General features: G+C 42.3%; 1 protein-coding gene across 1 annotated transcript in view; it reads right to left on the reverse strand.

Moving 5' to 3' along the window:
* Positions 1-18541, reverse strand: part of Prpf18 (pre-mRNA processing factor 18) — a 29125-nt gene extending 10584 nt beyond the window's left edge. The window contains exons 1-9 of the mRNA XM_050150460.1: positions 18350-18541; positions 15409-15486; positions 12819-12923; positions 9408-9521; positions 7613-7759; positions 5923-5991; positions 3687-3827; positions 3321-3392; positions 1031-1186 (exon numbers count right to left, since the gene is read on the reverse strand). Coding sequence (XP_050006417.1) covers positions 1031-1186; positions 3321-3392; positions 3687-3827; positions 5923-5991; positions 7613-7759; positions 9408-9521; positions 12819-12923; positions 15409-15486; positions 18350-18415 — 948 coding nt within the window. The 5' untranslated portion in view covers positions 18416-18541. The remainder of the gene's footprint in view (positions 1-1030; positions 1187-3320; positions 3393-3686; positions 3828-5922; positions 5992-7612; positions 7760-9407; positions 9522-12818; positions 12924-15408; positions 15487-18349) is intronic.
* Positions 18542-20784: the final 2243 nt, after the last annotated feature.

Below are 20784 nucleotides of genomic sequence, written 5' to 3' on the forward strand. Positions count from 1 at the left end.
TAATGCATGAAAGTCACTGGTGTCCTTCGCCACGAAGCTGTCATAAAGGCAAGTGCTCATCAGCACCGAACTTCCCTCTATCCTCCTGTGTACGCCCTACTCACTGTACGCGCGTCCCCTTGTGCGGGGCTTTAGTCTCACACTTCCGGCTACCTTCAGTCAACGGTTATCATTGGCTTCTTTCACAGGATCAGCAGAAGCTCAACAGTAGCCTCCATTTACTCACCATGACATCGAATAAATCACCAACCTCACCTCATCTTCTTATGCGGAAACGATACTTCACATTATCCCAGAGGGCAGAGTACCACGCTGTTTCCAGGGAGGCCATGATCACATAACTTTCAGTGCAGAATATGGTTACAACTGTTCCTTTTATAATCAGTTACTAACAACCTCCCTCTTCTGCTCCTCCTCCAATTATAAACTATCTCCCCTACCTCCTCCTATGTATTATGTTTCTCTGAGACATATCTCCCTCCTGTCCTTTATTCCAAGCTGGCTCAGAACAAGACTATCCCAACTCCACCTATTGAGTGCTGGGATTACAGGTGTATGTCACCATGTCTAGCCTGTGTTGTTAATTTCTTACTCAGCCTAATTAATAAACTGAATTTAATCATAGTTGAAATACGTGTGTGGGCTGTGCAGTAGTATATGTAGGGTTCAGTATTATCCAATGTTTCAGGTATCCACAGGAGGCTGTTGAACACACTCCACACAGATAAGGAAACTAACATAATCCTTTTCTTACATTTTAGATTTTAGGTTTGGAGAATTAATGTTAGAGCAGGGTCTTCAAGATGGCTTGATAAAAGCAATTGCTGTGCAAGTCCAATGACCTGAGTTCTGTTCTCAGAACCCACATAAATGCAGAGAGAACTAACTCCACAAAGTTGTCCTCTGACCTCTATAGGCATGCCACGGCACCTGTGTGCGCATGCACTCACACTCACACCCACGCTCACAAATAACTTAAAAAAAAAAAAAAAGATTGTCAGAGCAAATCTTGTCCCTTAAAGCTGCTTACCTGAATGTATTTCCGCTGGGTTTCATCGTTTAAAACATGTGCAACATGCTTGGAAAAGATCTTTTCCCTGCCAGTTCTGGCATGGATACCAACCATAGTGACACCAATAGGCCAAGGAGCATTCCCAATGGCCATCTGCAGGTACGCATCATTCGCCTGAAAGAAAGTTTAAGAAATCAGAAAGACAAAAAACATATAATCTTTATTTCAAGTATTGCATAGCCCTTCCTGGCATACTTTTTATCTACCTCCTGATGAAAATATTGTGTTCCATTACTCAAATCAAGACATTCAAGCATGGGGTGACTTACTGCCCTGCCCAGAAATACAAAACGCCTGTGGAAAGAGAAGCCAATGCTAAGCATGCAAGAAAAACAAACAACCCTTTCAAGCCTTTGTGCACTGGAAAGTAATGCATTTCAGACTGGAATAGCAGGTAGCTGACTTGACAAGCTAACAGAAACTCTATTTTAGATGCAGTCTTCACCGATGTGGCTGGAAGGTGGACAGAAGCTAGCTAGCCTTTCACCATCCCACCTGCAGTCACACAGCATATCACATAGCACTATGGGGCTCTGGTAGCAGTGTGTATTGGATGGGGGTGCTCTATCTGCTGGGATGGATAAACAGGCAGGACACAGGTTTACAAGTCAAACGGCCGAAGCATGGTTAGCATGAGAACAGCATTTTTTCTCTGATCCCCAAATTCCCCACCCCAAGTCTCCCACCTGCCAAGAGCCTTAAAACAAAAGCTATGAAAAGTCAAGACAGAAACCAGTAAGACAAATGGCTTGATTTTACAGTCAGGTCTGGCTAGCTGTGAGAAAGGAGGGAAAAACAGAACAAAGAGCAAGTAACTTCTAAAAGATCTCCAAGGACTTCAAGAAGGCTTCAGATATCCTATCAAAATTCCAACTGTGTGGTATGTAAAGTGGGTGAAAACACAGCACCACAGTGAACTGGGAGATCACTGTGCACCCTAGAGAGAGCGGCAACCTGTTCTGCAATACATTTTAGAGTTTAATTTTATAGAGAATTCTGCTTTGTTGTTTAATCACTGGCTCTCATGTGTAACTTCAAAACAGAACTTTTAACTAATAAATCTTCCAATTTTCAGTTTCTCTGAAATTTCAAAGAGAATTTTCCAGCACATTATTAAAACTGGTTCTTTCTATCATTTATACAAAACAAGGTCTCGCCTGGTTTTGATATACACGATGAGAATAAATAAATATGGAAAATGTATCGACATTACAATGTTTTCTGCCATCATGGAGGCCTTGGCCATGTGTTACCATGCAGTCATCCTTATTAAATATCATGGAACTGGGAGGGGGAATATGATCAAAATATGTATGAAACTCTCAAAGAACTAAAATTTTAAAAAGACATGCAATTAACAGGAACTAGGAATGAAATAAAAATGTTTTCACTGAAACAACTAGTTTTATTGAGTAAAATCACTTCAGTAAGCCAATGCTCTCATCCAGAAAACAGCAGCCCCCCGAGTACGCCAGCAGCCCCTTCTTCCCTCTCTAGTGCTCCAGGATCACTGCGATTCAAAGAAACCTTCACTCTAGGCTTCTTGGGAGGCTCAGCCATTAGAAGCCTGTCCTCACCATTGTCTCATGGGTAGCCAGAGCCCTTCTCTCCCTTCTACCAACTGACGTCCCTCCAGCGTCCCCTTCCAAACCCTCCTCAAAAGTCCTGGACTCGAGGGTGCTTTCCCCAGCACCTACCCCAGAAGCAGTCACAAGTGAAACCCTGGAGTGAATGAGAGCGGCCCTCCCCAGCGGGCCTCTGCACTGCCACAGTGTTGTAAGGGCGGAGACGAGTCGGGCAGCCTTCCAGGCACATTCCCCACAGAAACGACTACAAAGCACAGGTGAAGTCCACTGACTCAGCAGTACGGTAGTCCAGCTATATTACAGATTAAGTGGGCTTCTGTGGCAGTCTGAAGAGCCTTGTTCCTAGGGGAGGATTCGTTCCATGCCATAATCAACTATTTATACACTGAAATTCAATCCCACCATAAAAGAACACTGCCTGTGTACAGCACATGCTCTGAGGAACCTTTTAACCCAGTTTTGCAATGACTAAGAAAATACAGTTGTGGTTTGAAGTTTGTTACTCAATGCCAAGAGAAGAGAAAGGCTTTTTTCCTACTGGCTTGCTTCACACTCATTCTCAAATGCACTATGCACGATCCTGCCCATTCCAATGCCCATTCCATTATGACATAACTTAGACAATGGTCACAGCAGCTGAAACACACAGGCTAAGGATTTACCTTTACGTACTCTCTCTGCAACATGAACTTTATAATATCTGTTATGGATTCTTTAATATCAGCAGGAAGATTCTGAAAAAGAAAAAACATAACTAGTTTTGGAAGCTACTAAATGTAGTGAAAACTACTTACTCTAAATCTATATACTGATTAAATAAAGAAACAAGCTGGGTGGTGGCACTGCACGCCTTCAATCCCAGTACCCGGAAGCAGAGGAAGCAGATCTCTGTAAATTTGAGGCCGGCCTGGTCTACAAGAACTAGTTCTAGGACAGCTAGGACTGTTACACAGAGAAACCCTGTCTTGAAAAACCGAAAAGGAAAAAAGACAATCACTTGCTAATGAAGTACTTTCCAGAAGCCTTACCCTTTTCCGGAGCTTCCTGAAGAGCGGCCTGAGGTAGGACTCGGTCTGCTTCTGGGTAGCACTGTTCAGTTTGCCCTGCACGCTGCGTTTCACATAATCCTCTCTGGCATTCAATTCTTTAGCCCAAACGCCAAGAAGAAACTGTTGACAGAAAAAGTTAAGGCTGCAACGCCACCCAGTGGTTCGGGTAGAATAGCTCCCTAACAGAGCGAAGGTATACATTCTTAGAAGACAATCTCGCTGATTAAATTGTCATCAAGTAAGATTTAATTAACAGCTGTTTGACGTGTTTCAAAGTAGAAAACACCCCTAGTTCATATATCACAACATGTGAAGATGGTCCGTTTCTTCAAAAAAGAGCCATCGAATTCCTTAACACTGTATTTTTTTACCTGTACTCCTTACACACAGTTCAACTAATCTAGATTTATCATCTATACCTGCGTTTCTCAACCAGGGCGTCTCAACAGGGGTCACATATCAGATATCCTGTTTATCAGGTATTTATGATTCATAATAGCAGCAAAATTAAAGTTATGAAGTAGTAACAAAAATAATTTTACAGTTGGGGTCAACACAACATGAGGTTACATCATTAGGAAGGCTGAGAACCATAGATCTATATTATACATATTTTGGTATTTGATCAATGTTTGAAGTATGTTATATCTTACTTGGACTTTCTACCTACAGAAAACAGAAAATCCAACTAAAAAATCCCACCAACACACCCAACAACTAATGGTAAAGGAAGAAGAAAAGGAACAAACATAAAACACAGCGGGTGACAGTGACGGTGATGCGTTCAGACATGAGGACAGACCGTCAACGAGGAAAGCTGCGCGCTGCTGCCCACTGTCTAGTTCTATACTGTGTCCTAAATATATTCTAGAACCTTGACAACTAAAATGTTGTATTCAAAACATAAGTACCTTAGCTGGGTAGTTACAGCACACACCTTTAATCAACCACTTGGGAGGCAGAGGCAGGAGGATTCCCTTGAATTCCAGGCCAGCCTGGTCTACAGAACAAGTTCCAGAACTGTTGTGGAATAATCCTCTTATATACTATAAAGATTTGTCACTCAAATTGGTTTAATAAAACGCGGACTGGCCAGTAGTCAGGCAGGAAGCATAGGCAGGGCAAACAAATTAAAGATGACAGGAGGGGCTGGAGAGATGGCTCAGCGGTTAAGAGCACTGCCTGCTCTTCCAGAGGTCCTGAGTTCAATTCCCAACAACCACATGGTGGCTCACAACCATCTGTAATGAGGTTGGGTGCCCTCTTCCGGCCTGCAGGCATACATACATGCAGACAGAATATTGTATACATAATAAGTAAATAAATAAATATTTAAAAACAGGAAGGAGAAGGGCAGAGTCAGGAGACGCAGGCTGGATGCAGAGGGAGCAAGATGGGAACGCCATAATGAGAAAGGGTACTGCCACATGGCAGAGCAAAAATAAGGAATATGGGTTAACTTAAAATGTAAGAGCTAGTTAATAATAAGTCTGAGCTAGTGGGTCAAGCATTTATAAATAATATTAAGCCTCTGTGCGGTAATTTAGGAAGCAGCTGCCCATCACTTGGGACTGAGCAGTTGAGACAGAAAACTTGCACCAACAAAGAACAGTCAGGACTACACAGAGAAACCTTGTCTTGAAAAAAAAACATAAATAATAACAAACTAAGTAAAATAAAAATGTAAATACAAATAAAAACACTCTTTGCATTGAATCTCCAAGTATGTGAACAAATATTTAAATGATTTAGGATTTGACCACACTCTACCTAGATAACTACAAAGAAATGCTGACAGCAAGTACAGAACTAGTAAGTCAGCAAAAATAAGCAACTAGACACAGAACTCAAGAAATGAACCTTGCTGAAACATTAAATCTGTTTACTTTTGCACTGTCAATGCCCTTCCCCCACCCTCCCATAATAGCCACTGGATCACCTCGGTGGCACTTCTCTCTAGGGTATTTACAGCGGACAAGAGACCTCACTCTACTGCAGAGATCATTTTACGACTTTTAAGGAAAGTACCATAAAGAAGGTAAACACTCAGTAACCACTGTATAGATAGCGAGAGAGGCTCCAGCGGCACAGCCAATTAGTGCCAGGTACTTACACAACAAGTACAAATGTTGACAGTTACCCTGCCTGAAATATATCCTCAAATGTAAGACTGCTTCTTACATGTCCACAGTGCTCTCCTTCCCTAAGTACGTACCTTTAGGAACTTGGTGATGATGTCCATGTCCTTATGATCGTCACCTTTCCCTAAGGACTCCCCCAGGGCCTGAAGAGAAAGAATAATTGTTCTGTTCACTACCACAGAGCAGTTTTTCAAAGGTGTATAAAAATGTGTGCATGACCAACAACAGATTAAAAGAGGCTTATTACACATATTGGTCAATTTTTATTTTAGAATTTGTTGAAACTTCTAGACAAGTCATGCCCCAAAAAACCTGCTGCATGTTTCTATTTGGAGACTGTGCTGCCTTTTATGAACTGGAAAGATAAGAAGAGTCAGCAAGAAGGCTCAGCGGGTAAAGGCAACAGGTGTCTGACGAGGCAAGCCTGACAAGCTGAGTTCAAGTCTCAGAACCCAATAAAGGTGGACAGAGAGAATCGAGTCCACACCACACAGTGGCAGGTGACCCCTACCAAACATGCACACACCATATATGCCCACAATGATAGTTCAAAACATCGTAAAGGCTTTCATTATTTTTAGCTACGTATCTCTGTTTGGATATGCGCATGAGAGCAGATGTTTACAGAGACCAGAGCTCAACAAGGGTGCTGGGAACCACACTTGCAAGAGCAGTGCACGGTATTCTTAACAGCTGAGCCACCTTGCTGGCCCCAATTTTGTAAATTTAATATAAAATATCAGTGACTGTTAACAGATCTGGGCATTTCTCCTAGGCAGGTAAAAATGGCCTAACGTCGGATTGTGCTGGTGGTGACAACACCCTGTGGATGTGGACTATAAGCCACTCAATTAGACACTTTATTTGGGTAAACTGTATAGGCTACAAATATCTTAAGATTGGGAAGGAGGGAAGGAGCCTGACTGACAGTGATTGCTCAGTCCAGTCATTTACGCAAAAGTTACAAACCACCTTAAGCAAGTGATGGGAGGGGAAGGACAGTCAAAAGACAACTTTCTCAACCATGATCTCTAGTGAGATCACTACATGTCCCGGAGCCAGAAACTAAGAAAACAGAAATAATAGCTTATGTTGTATTCAAGGAAAAAACCTGTAAGCTGTATTTGTTACACGCTAGTCACTTACATGAGGCAATATTGTTTCTTCATAAAGACTACACATATTCTACATGCAACACAGTGACAAAATCAGTGCTGGGTAATGGCAGCAACACAAGGCACAGCCCCTCATGTGCTGCTAGTAGGGTTATATACTGGGACACCATGCCAGAGAGCAGCTTGGCTGTACACAGACAAATTAAATATGTGTGCTTAAGCTCCATGATTCTGCTTCAGCCCTTGTCTGTGGGTAAGAAGGAGCTGAGAACAGCCAAGCTGTCCACTATAACAAGGACACTAAAATACAGGAATGCCATAATATTTAGCCAATTCAAAGAAAAAAAAAACACGCATGGATCTTAACAGTATGCAATAAGATAAAGATTACACAACACGGTTATTACGTTATCCGTGCATAAAAACTACGATCTTTAAAGAGCACCACAGCAAGTAAAGGATACACATCAAACATTCCAATGATGATTTCTAACGGCGGGAAGTACAGAAATGTAAGTGAATGAGAAAAAGAAAAACAGAGACCTAAACCAATAAAGTGCCTTCAACGACAAAGGAGTACGCTGTGCAGGAACACTGTTCCCAAGGAGGAAGAGACGCGGGAAACAGCCTGGGCTGGGGTAGAGATTACCTCTAATTCTTCAATGGTGGTGTTTTCTTCATGAACTTTCAAGTCATTCTGTGTGTCCTCCTCTCCCGGTTCCTGACCACCCACAATCTCATTCAAGTACTGCTGGTCAATCTTGTCCAAAGCTGCTTTCAGATCATTCCTTAAGCCCTACAGAAGGCGAGAACCAGAAGGGTGCCTGTCAGGAAACCTCACTGGGTGTGATCTGTGATCTTCTGCTGATATCAAGTACACTCCAAGCTGAGACGCGGCTCAGTCAGCAGAGTGCTGGCCTAACATGCACAAAGCTCCCCAGTACCCTAGAGACGAGTCATGGGAGGTAGAGGCAGGAGGACCAGATGAGTCAGTTCAAGACCAGCCTGGGCTACATGAGAACTTGTCTCAACTTCCCCTCCCAAATCTCACCCCGAAAAGTACACTGCATGTTAAGAGCTTGTCAAAACTAGGGACTCAAACAAATCCAATGCAATATACTGACACTAGTATCACTCAAAAGTTAATTATGATAAACATATTTAAAACAATGTATTTTAAAACAGCATTATCCAGTCTAATGCTAGGAAAAATGAAAACAGACATGAGTTACAAATCTAAAAATCTGTATCATTAATGCCACTATGTTCTAATAACAAAGCTCCCCCCCCTCCCCTGTAGCTACTCCCCACTCCATTTCCTCTATGGAGGACAGCAGGCCCTCAGAAGACAACAGCCAAACAGGACAGAGCAAGAAGCAAAGAGAGAAGGCAAAGACCCTCTCATGTGGAGGCTAGAAGGTGCCCAAGGGAAGGGAGGAATCCCGGGAACAGGCAAAGAAGTCGGAGATCCACCTGCTCCCACTGTGGTGGATCCCCACAAGAACACCAAGCAAGGGTCCACTGTATCAATCCATTCTCTCGTTTGTTTTGAAGAATAATGCTAATTTACTTGAAGCACAATTTCAGAACAATGGCATGCTTGTATTACTGTGCAATATTTATTTGAAGATTCTTGTAATTTGTTTTTTGCAACCTTATAATGGCTTTTATAAGAAAAATTATTGATCCAGCCTCATATTTTTAGTGATTTTATTGTTCGAATAATGCACACATGGTATGTTTCTTAATGTAAGGAAAAGACAGCACCCATCACTAAGTATAACTGTCCTCCATAGCAAAGATAGCACTTTAAAAAATGTCATGCTGAGCAAAAGAAACTAAATAGTCACTCTTGGGTCTCTCCATATGAAACACTAAAAATGAAAATACAAAAGCAGGAAGCAAAACTCAATTCACGGTGTCTTAATTCAGAAAGATCCTGCCTGTGAGCAGAGATGGGACAAGGCATTGGGTGATAAATATATTCTTTTTTTTTGTTTTGTTTTTGTTTTTCGAGACAGGGTTTCTCTGTGGTTTTTTGGAGCCCGTCCTGGAACTAGCTCTTGTAGACCAGGATGGCCTGGAACTCACAGAGATCCACCTGCCTCTGCCTCCCGAGTGCTGGGATTAAAGGCGTGCACCACCACCGCCCGGCTTTATATTCTTTATCCTTATATGCTCACGTGTATTTGTTAAAATAGACCGAATGCAATGCTTAAATTACACTTCCCTTAAAAACAGTTATTTCAGCAGCACTAAGCGGACACTATTTCCTCCTATTCGCCTACAATAGTGCGGTCAGTCAGATCTCACTCTGCCACAGCTCCCGCAGTACCGTCCCATACCCACACTGTTCCCGTACTCGCCTACAATAACACAATCCATTAAAGCCCATCTACTCCAGTTTACGTGGTGCCGTTCTGTCTGTAGCTTTGACTTCTCACCTTGTTAACTTCAGGTGTAAGAATCTCTATCTTTCTTAAACGTTGGAAAGCATCATAATCGGTTTCTCCAAACAGTCTAATTGGTTCTCCTCTTTCTCTCAGTCTTCTGATGACCTATGAAAATATACAAAGGAGACTTCAAAAAGGGAAAAAAATTAAACATCTCAAAACAATTTGCATATACGTATTTTTTTTTTTTTTTTTGGTTTTTCAAGACAGGGTTTCTCTTGTAGCTTTGGAGCCTGTCCTGGAACTAGCTCTTGTAGACCAGGCTGGCCTCGAACTCCCAGAGATCTGCCTGCCTCTGTCTCCCGAGTGCTGGGATTAAAGGCGTGCGCCACCACCGCCCGGCTGCTGTACGTATCTTAAAATGAAATCTAAGTTTGTAAGTATAATATAATTACCCAAATAAATGTTTCTAAGTGAAATATAAAGTCCTTCAATTTTTTAAAATGTATTTGCAAGGGCGGACAACCATGAAGCATGTGCAGAGGATTCAGTTCTCTCCGTCCACCACGTGGGTCCCAAGGAACCAACTGAGGCTGTGAGGCTCCACAAGCAAGCACGCTCAGAGTCAGTATGACAGTCCCAAGATCCTTCAAGCAAATTTTAATCATCTATCTCATAACATATATTTGTGAATGAAAGGGGAAAATACTTTAAATAAAACACTATTTTGACTCAAATATCCCATATATTATTTTACAAAAAAAATTCCTATCAAGTCGTCTGACATATGAATCTCTAATGCAAATCTAAAGCAAGCCCTTAATATAAGCATCCAGTTTATACAGACACACAGACGCCCATACACTTGTCAGAACATAGCATAAAGGACACACTGTTGGCCCTCATCTCATGTGATTATGACTGCTTAGGCCGTTCTAAAAGCATGTGTGGATACATACTTTAGTGTCCAAACACTATTTTGAAATATAGATTGTTTAAAAAAGCAAAAATCTGGTCAGGTGGTGGCAGCACATGCCTTTAATCCCAGCACTTGGGAGGCAGAGGCAGGCAGATCTCTGTGAGTTCCGGGCTAGCATGGTCGACAAGAGCTAGTGCCAGGACAAACTCCCAAGCTACACAGAAACCCTGTGTCAAAAAACAAAAACAAAAATGCAAAAATCTGTATTTGCTTTTCCAGGATTTATACAACAGACATGCTATATGTTATAATGACACTTTAAGCAACAAGCAGTTTAGGTCCTGTCTTAGGTAGGGGAATATGCGCAGTAGGTCGGTCACAAAAGAAAAACACGATGATGGGGGGAGGACAGTAAGAGCAGAATAAGAGTAGGCACTGCGATACCACAGTCAAACCCAGATCCTGTCCTCACGTAAGAAATGACTTGTGATTAAAACGGCCACATGTAATACAGTATGGGAACTACGTCAGATCTTGACCTGGCTGATAGCTACATGGGTTTTGTTTTGTAATTAGTCAATACACTGCACATACACATATTCTATGCTTTGAGAAAATATTTCACTTAAAAACAAGAAACAAAATATGCAATCGAGAAAATAAAGGTTTATCTAAATTAAAAAATAAGAAATAAAAATCATGAAGAACTTTATCTGGATAAACTTTCAAATCTCTAGCTTTCATATGGTAGCTTCAAGAGTCAGTCTAAAAAAAAAAGTCAGTCTACACTTCCTCGAAGGCCTCCTTCCTTCTCTGTGGTGTCCACCCCAAGCACATGAATGAGGACTGAAATATAACCTCCCAGTGCACATTCGCCTTCCTCACTGCCTTTCCATTCAGTCCTAACCACAATTAGACACGAAAACACACACACATATTTATTAAGGTATTACAAAAATGAAAGATCACTGAGTCAGAAATTTAAAGAACCTAAAATATAAAAAAAAATTGAGTTTACATTACAACACCATTACCAAATGGAAACTATTAACAACAAAGCAAGCAACTATAAAACATGCAATACTTACGGCATCTATTTAAGTAGGGAATTCCCATCTATCTGGGATTATATGACAGTAGTTATGCCTAAAGGCAGGGAATAAACTATCTGTCCTCAAAAAATGTATAAGAATTCTATCATTCTAGAGACAGAGACCCACATTGGAGCACTGGACTGAGCTCCCAATGTCCCGATGAGGAGCAAAAGGAGGGAGAATATGAGCAAAGAAGTCAGGACCACAAGGGGTGCACCCACCCACTGAGACGGTGGGGCTGATCTATTGGGAGCTCACCAAGGCTAGCTGGACTGGGACTGAAAAAGCATGGGATAAAACCGGATTCTCTGAATATCGTGGACAATGAGAGCTGCTGAGAAGCTAAGGACAATGGCACTGGGTTTTGATCCTACTGCATGTACTGGCTTTGTGGGAACCTAGCCTGTTTGGATGCTCACCTTCCTAGACCTGGATGGAGGGGGGAGGACCTTGGACTGCCCACAGGGCAGGGAACCCTGACTGCTCTTTGGACTGAAGAGGGAGGGGGAGGGGAGTGGGGAGAGGGGGGAGGGGAGGGAAAAGGGAGGCAGGGAGGAGGCGGAAATTTTTAATAAAAAAATTAAATTTAATTTAAAAAAAAAAGAATTCTATCATTGGCTGCATGGTGGTAGCACATGCCTTTAATCCCAGCACTCAGGAGGCAGAGGCGGGTGGATCTCTGAATTCAAGGACAGCCTTCCAAGGAAGGAAAAAATCATGGTGCGGTGCATAAATACATGTTGAGAAATTAAGCAGACATTAAAAGCTATGTAGCACTAAAGAAAAAGAGGGAGAAAAGTTACTTAGAGCTATGTTTTAATTTGAAAATATGGACCAGGAAATAAGGAAAGATGAAATAAATAGCAAAAGAGTATTATTTAAACGATTTTGATAATATTTAGTATAATTCCTTAGATTGTGTCAAGTATTTAAAATACACTCTCTAAAAAAGAAAGACTACTGGCTGGTGGAGTAAGGCACTTGATGCACAAGTCTGGTGGCCTGGGTTTGAGCCTGGGACCTGTGGGAAGGTAGAAGGTGAAAACCAATTGCACAAGGCTGTCATCTGCCTTCCACATGTGTGTCCTAACACACACGTCCACACGCATCACACACTCACACAATAATGATAAAGTGTGTATGTGGAGGGTGTTTTATTCGTGTTTTCCCTGCGTGTAGGTCTGTATACATGTGTGCCTGGAAACCCAATTCTGGTCCTCTGGAAAAGCAGCCACGCCTTTTAACACCTAAGCCACCCCTCCAGCTCCTGTTTCATTCTGAAGTAAGAATATTATCAAAGGAAGCAGAGATTTAGAAGTTCATGAAAAAACTGTCTGGCCACACAAGATTTTTAAGTCGAATCATCTCATTTTGGAAATACCAAAAGTTATACAAATACAGTACAAATGTTTTTCTTTCTAACTATAAAATACTCAAATATAACCTTACCTCTTGCCTAGAAAGAGTCATGGGTAGTTTTTCCTCTGCTAGTTCAAGTTCCAACACTGGATTTGATGACGTCAGCGGTTTCTGGTCTTCCTCTTTTGGCTGTATCTAGGTTAAGAGCCCAAAGAAATGAAGTTTAAACTTACAAGGCATGTCTACTCACCAGCTATCGCCTTAGCCACCCACATGGAGGAAGAGTGGTTAGACTGAGGTCTAACTTCCTGTTGCTCTGCGCAGGCTGCGGAGCAACCGTGCATGCTTTCGGAGCTGCTCAGACACCGGTTCAGGAACATGACACGTGGAAGGCATGCACATGGGCGAGCGCATTCTTGCTAGAAAGGAGTGGATAACTACAACCGCTTCTGAGACAAAAACCTAAGAGCGCTTAAATCTAAACTCAATTTCTCCCCAGATGCTAGAACAGCCCACCTTCCTCTTGATAATAATCACTCTGTCTCTTCTCTGCGAGAAAATTTCCCTCCAGGGTTAGCCATGGCTGCTAGCCTGTACAATGGAGGCTAAGGAACTGCTTCCCAGCAGCCTGTGGGGCACCAAGCCACAGCACGTCCAAGTATTACTCCAACCTTGGATAAACCACACCCTAGGCATGCTGAAGAATGCTGAGGGCTGTGCACACTGGATCACAGAATGAGCTGCCAACCTCGAAGAAAAGGAAGGAAGCCTGCAATGCCACCCAGGGAGCACAGACACTTTTGCTCACAGGAACCGACAGGGGGCGATGTTTTCATCTATTTTCCATATTCGGGCAGCAGTCTCAGTCACAAACTGAGAAAACTGAGTCCAGCAACTATAAACCTCACTGTGTAGCCTGGAAACATCCTGAAATGTGGTTTCCATTCAACCACAAAATAAGTTTAAAATTCAGAAGTAGGACTAAGATTCAAAACATAAAGATAGGCTTTAAGAAACTACTATTCCATTAAGAAAGTTTGTACAATAAAAATCATGCAATTCATAACACAATAGCTTCTGGTTAAAGGTAAAGAAAAAAAGAGACTAAAAACTAACTTTTTGAATACTTACACAGGTCAGTCCAGCACCAGCCTTAACATGGTGTCTGGCCTCTACAAGGGAGCACATACTTTACTGCCACTACTGGGGGGGGGAGGGGTTAAAGAGCAAAGCCACCCCTCCCTTTAATCACGAAATCAGATGTCTTCACTCTAGGAGCTGATGGCCGCTGACAGTTCTGGGACAAAGACCTAAGCCATTCTGCAGTTGGATTCAAGGCTACAGCACTGTCGCCAAAATATATATATATATATATNGCTTCACCCCCTTCTCCTTTATATAAGAAACAGAAAAACAAAAACAAACAAAAAACCCTGCTCACATCACCAAAAGGACCTACACAAAGCAAAAGTCACACTAATTAGATTATTACCCTACCTTCTCCAAAGGTAGCAAAGGTTCACACTTAGAGATCAAGTCAGCAGAGAAATGTATAATAAAGGATTCTCATTCCAGGCCATGCCTGGGCATGATACTGGGCAAGCAAAATGTGAGAACCCTTCTTTCTACATTTCTGCTCAGGGTTATTTATAGAAAACGTCTTCTACTTTCCTAAACTAGAAGCAAATAAAATATCTTCATAGAAAACTAACAAAATACAAATAGAAACTTTTAAACATCTATCTTTAAAAATATTCCTTTGTATTCCAACAGTAAAAACTGAAGCCAAATGCATATGGAAAGCATCTACATTCTTCATGCTTTCCTCTAGAAATGCTATACAAATTCATTTCCAGAACTTCCTCCATTCCATGCATTCCACCAACAAATGGATGACTGCGTATATTTCGGTTGGCCCGTTACCTGTGAGCTAAGAGTCAGCTAGTCTGCTGGAAGACGACTGAAAGGACTTCTCAGCCTTACAGGTTTTCCCCTTCCAGTGAGCGCCCCAGACATTATCAGCTTGAAAGACTGTTTCAGTCATGCATCTAAAGGTCACTAAGGAGGCCTTTCTGAGAGCTCATTTATTTCAAAATTCTTCTTCTGACTAAGAGACTATACAGCATCACAAATGTTTCCTCATGTTTAAAAGAAACAAAAGCATACAGAGGGTAAGTATTCCATCAGACAAGAGTACTAGCTGGGCCTAAGAGGAATTAACAATAATACTAACATAAACCAACCGCTTAAAGTACTCAGGAGGAAGCTGCTAATACAATCAAGGCTGAATGAATAAAGTGTTTTGAGTTTTTTCAAAACACATTATTTTATTGGGAGAGGTAGGGGAGAGTGGTGGTGGAGATGAAGATACGGCAGTATCAGAACCAGGGCTTAATTAAAAAAAAAAAAAAAATTCAAGCTTCGATCTCAAGCCAGTTCATGCTGTCCACAGAAAGCCAAACCATTCCAAGCCAAAAGTCATGCACGTATTTTCCTGAATTCAAGATCTGTTTTTTAAGCCAAACCAAAACCAAAAACTCATACCTCTCCAGATGGCTTCTCATTTATAGGCTAATGTATAACATTGATAAATTGAACAGAGATCAATAATTTTGTTATTTAGCAACAGCTGCATAAATTTAAGAAATGTTAGATTTAGCATAAAACCTTGAACTTATACCTTATAGCCACATCTTTCAAAATATGCTTCTTCTTCTTTTTTTGCAAGTTCACTCCGCTTGAAATATTTTTTATTTTCCTATCAAAGTAAAAAAACAAAAACAAAAACAAAAAACAGTAAGTTAATAACGTATCTTTGGCAGAAATGCATGCCCCATAGATACCAACACTCTTAGAAACCTTTGAAAACACTTTCAGTTTCCAAGAATCTGGTCATGTTTTTAGTCTGGAGATCATCACATTGAGTCCCTGTGTTCTGATGTGTGATAAATTTTCAGCTATTTCTCTTGAACTGTAATAGGAGTTCTCACAGCAAAGAGAATATACCAAGTGTATTTTTAAAATGTTTTTCCTTTTCATTCACTTTCCTAACATCTGAGTTCAACGTCAATTTCTACAGATTTACGACTAACAACACAGAGCTATCCCTTTGCTATTTTCTCCTGACCAGAACAGAAATTACGGCGTAGAGCGCCAGTTCAGGAGCTCTCATCAATATGGGCGCTGAAAAGAATGTGTAAGGTCTCCTCCCCTGGAACCAGTCTCACCGTATCAATTCTGGGTTTCACTTGTGATAACTCCTCCTTGGCATCACATGAAAATCTGACTCAAAATGTTCTGAAATAAGCAGCATTCCATAAAAGACTATGAACTTTCAGAAGATGCCACCTTTATAGTTTACTAAACATCTCAAGTAAGCAGAAGGGCTGGCTCACGGGCCAAAGGTTCACATAACTTTTAAGAAACTGCTCATCTACTTTCCACCTGGTTACACTGTTTTAATCTCCCAACAAGACACAGGAAATAACCATTAAATAAATGACAAACTGAAGACAGGTACAGGACTGCAGCCCTTGGGAGGCTGAGGCATCAATTCAAAGTCAACCTGGATGATAAAGCAAGACTGCATACATAGCAAGAACTGACAGAGAGGGAGGAAGGTAGAGGGTGAGGACAGAAACAAACTGTGCTCTATCAAAGTCAACTGGCGGTGATTCCACACGGCCAAAACAAGCAATGCTAGTCCGGCAGTGGCTGTGGAGAAGGTCTACGGGATCACATTCTTAACTGGTGCCTGGTGCTGCCACCTCAAGGTTCACCCTGGACACCATGGTGGATATGCGTCATCAGAAGCTGCCACGAGCAGCTACAAGATTCACGAACAGTTTCAAATACTTCTACCGGTGCAGCCAGAAATGCTGCAGAGGATTTAAGGCAAGTTCATGACCCAAGGCAAGTTCAGAAATCAAGAGGAAGGGGACCTGGAAGCTGTCATGAACTGCTTGGATAAGACCATAGAGAAACACCTTGGAGACCCAGGGGAATCCCATGGTCCCTACTTCCTGGAGCTCTGAGCACCCAGCAGTACCTTGTACAGAACAGGAGACCAGGCTCCAGCAGCTGGCTGATGTCACCCTGGCTGGGTGCAGTCAAGTCCACACCCACCAGCACCTGACAAGCAGCTATAGAGAGCGCGAGCAAGGAAACAGCTGGCTGACACCATCCTGCCCTGGCACACGCAGGTCTGGGTATACTGGCATCTGTCATCTATACAGGCTGCATAGGGAAAGCAAAGGAGTTGCTGTCAGCTCTGAGGCCACCAGAGTGAGGAAATGGCTGGGATCCAGAGCAAAGGGCGGTCAAAAGTCGAAGCCGGTGGTCAGCATGCTGGGCCTGGGAGTGTTTCCTGGTATGGCTGAAATAGTGTAGGGTGCCTATGCCTAAGCATTAGTGAAGGCCTCACCACTGTGCGGCTAGGGACACGGACACACAGTGACAGGGACATGAACAAGAACACACACACACACACACACACACACACACCCCTACTCAGATTCCTGGTGTTACCTTCCATCTGGAGGATTGGTGATCTGCTCCCAATTTTCTCTCCTGGAATTTTTTTTGTTGTTGTTGTTGTTTGTTTGTTTGTTTTTGTTTTTTCGAGACAGGGTTTCTCTGTGGCTTTGGAGCCTGTCCTGGAACTAGGCTGGTCTCGAACTCACAGAGATCCGCCTGTCTCTGCCTCCCGAGTGCTGGGATTAAAGGTGTGCACCACCATCGCCCCGGCCTCTTTCCTGGAATTTTAAGTCGCATCTATGCCCATCTCTCTGGTTCCTGATCATCCCCCTATACACACCCTACCAGGCTATTTCCAATCTATCCTGATTGCCTTTTTGTTGATGAGCCCAAGGGCCCCTGCCATGCTCCCTCATCCATAAATATAAATGGCTTGTCTGTCTTCTGAAACACACACAACTTTTATTCATCGAAAGGGACCATTAATGAAATAACTGATAGCCCAATCTATTAACCCACTCTATAACGTAGCAGTTCTAAAGAGATGAAAACAAAGCTTCCCGAAGGTTGGAATTTGCTCAATCTAATCTTAGAAACAGCTCAAATACTCATCACTAGGAAGATGGCTAACTGGGTCTATTCAGACAACAGAATGCAACTTCAGAAATAAATAAAAAAAATGCACTCTGATCAAATGAGACTCCATATAAAAATGTACATCCTATTTATGTGAAATTCTATAGCAGGCGAAATCAAGGTGGGAAGACACCGGAGCCGCACATAAAAACTTTTGTACACAAACAAAGAGGAACAGATAAGCAGTGAACTCTGTGACGTGTGCCAGACTGCTTAGTAAACCGTACTGACTCTCCGCAACGTGACCTGGAACGTCTCACGGCCCGAAGTTGTTTTCATTATTCTACCTACAGCGCTGGTGTCGGTTAGGAGAGCAAGCGCTGAAGTGACCCAGACCAGGGTTCAAACCCACTCTTCCTAGCTATTGGTTGACAACCGCCCCAGTGTGGCAGATCAGTCAACCCCACGCCGGGACCAACTCCTCTCAGTCCATCACCCTCACCCCGACACCCATCCACGCACAAGAACACGAGCCTCGAGTCCAAACTCCACAGCCAAAGGGCCCTCACCACTAGCAGGTTCCGGTCCTCCACCAGCTGCCGCTTCCGCAGAATCTCCGACTTGAGGATGTCCATCTCGCCGCCAGTGACGGCTCCACTTTGCCGTCACGGCTTCTCGGCAGTAACTTCACCCCCGCAGGCGGGACGAACCGCCGTACAACCGGAGCCCAAATATCAGAGGACAACAACTACCGGAGCCGCTTCCGGCGGAAGTCAAGATGAACGAGAGGACAGAAGGGAGCGGCCTCACGCCCATCCCCGCCGACGCCAGTGAAGTCGCTGGGTATTGGTGCCCCCTAGCGTCACCCTCCGGTTACTCTCTTGTGATTTTGGTAGACAGGTAGAAAAGAACAAAAGCCAGGCGTCCTTGTCGGTTTGTCTCCTTTTTAATTGTTATTATGCCCGTTGAACCTGCTTGTTTGAAGGCTCCTTGTAGACTTCTCAATTGTGTAAGGCAAGATCTTATTAGAAGTTTGCTTCATACTTTCTCGCGTTACTGGCATGCCAAGAAGTTGAACATACTAGTGAATGAGAAAAATATGAATAATACTAGTATCAAAATGGCAGTATTCATTAATTATCTGTTCAATGTTCTGTAATTTTATGCTGCTTTCTGGTTATGTATTCAGCAATCAAGGTTTTCGATGATGTATTGGCGATATATCATTCTTTCTTAAAAACCAATCTAAGAAAAAAGTATATTGAAATTTTATTCTGGTTTGTTTTTATTTTGATGGGACTCACTATATTGCCTGGGCTGGTCTCAGACTCCTGATTATCAAAGGACTCTTCCTTCTTCAACTTCAGAGAGCACCACCACACTTGGTAGAGATTTTTTCTCAATCCTCAAATGATTTATAATATATTTATTTTTGGTTCCAAGCTATGAAAGCTTGTTTCATTGTCATAATTCAACAATATTTTGTGTTACTTTTTCCTGTTCCATATGGAAAGAAATATCATTCAAACTTGACTCTAGGTGAGATGGTTTATCAAAATAGAAACCAAAAGGATTGCTCGTTTTCAGTTTAGGGAAAGTTTTATAGTGTGTGTGTGCGCGCGCGTGCGTGCGTGCGTGGGAGGGAGGGAGAGAAGGAGAGAGGGAGAGAGAGAGAGAGAGAGAGAGAGAGAGAGAGAGAGAGAGATTTCATCTAAAAGACAGCCAGCAAGAGGACTGAACAGCTAAAGGCCCTTGCTGCCAAACCTGATGACCTGAGTTCAATCCCTGGACCACATCCATATCACAGCACACACGTGTGTCTCTATGCACAGGTGCACATACATGCAAATGTACAGTAAATGTGTACAGTAAATGTACAGTAAAGTTAGTTTTTTTTTTTAAACTAAAAGATGCCAGGAACTTCCTGACTTCTGCCAGGAACAAGCCAACATAGGAAGATGACTCACACTCTAATTTAAAATGCCTTGTTGATTTTTAGAGTTTTTGAAAACTCAAGGGACTTCACAAAATAAACGTCCGTGGATCGAACCTGCTAACATTCCTGTATGCATATTTGTTGCCATGGCTCAAACCATTTATCAGCATTCTTCCTGTTTAGGAACTAGAGACTGTAGCACCCAAACCTGAAGTGTAGGCACGACTGATACTAAAAGTGAGGGTTCACAGAGAACACAAAGGCTTTGCTGACAGGATGGGACACTATTGGCGTACAAGTATCCAAAGTACTAATATCAGAAGGTACCAGTTCCTTTTCAATCTCCAACTTTGATTTTTCTGTTTATGCAAATGTGTTAAATCGTTATGAGGGGCTGTGATCCAAGAATGAAAGAGGTGAATACTTGAAGGAGCAAACCCAGGAGCAATTTAAACTGCAATACAGAGGAGGGAGCGGAAGATGGTCAGGAGCGCTAAGAAGCCATTCGAGGAATATGTCCCTTCTGCTAGCTAGAAAATATCACAGCAGTCCACCACAAATGCTACGTTAAAAGTGAGACATTAGCTATAAACCAAAGTTCCTACATTGGGGGATGGCTAAATTACAGGGCATAGACACAAATGAATAATATGAAACTACATTTCAAAAAATACTCAGTGAAGGCTATGCTCATAATAGGCTTTCTTTTGAAAGTAGAATAATGAATGTGTCAGGATAGCCTGTAAGAACAGCAAGATGACCCAGCAGGTGGACGGGCTTGTGCGTGGGCCTTCCAGGCTGACTTTGATCCCTGAATCCTCCAGGAGAATCAACTCTCAAGGGCTATGCTTCAACCTCAAAACACACACACACACATACACATGCACACACACGCATGCATGCATGTATGCACGTGCTTGCCCTTTCATAAACACACAAATAAATGGATACTTTAAAATATAAGTAAATATAGCATAAACTCTCCAGTGAATAACAAAACACAGAAATAAAGTTATTAGAAGGAAATAAGCCAAGATAAAGTTGTTACATAGGCAGTAGATCCACTGG

The sequence above is a fragment of the Alexandromys fortis genome, unplaced genomic scaffold (assembly GCF_014885135.2).
Source record: "Alexandromys fortis isolate MF-2015 unplaced genomic scaffold, M_Fortis_MF-2015_v1.1 scaffold_69, whole genome shotgun sequence".
Taxonomy (NCBI): Eukaryota; Metazoa; Chordata; class Mammalia; order Rodentia; family Cricetidae; genus Alexandromys; species Alexandromys fortis.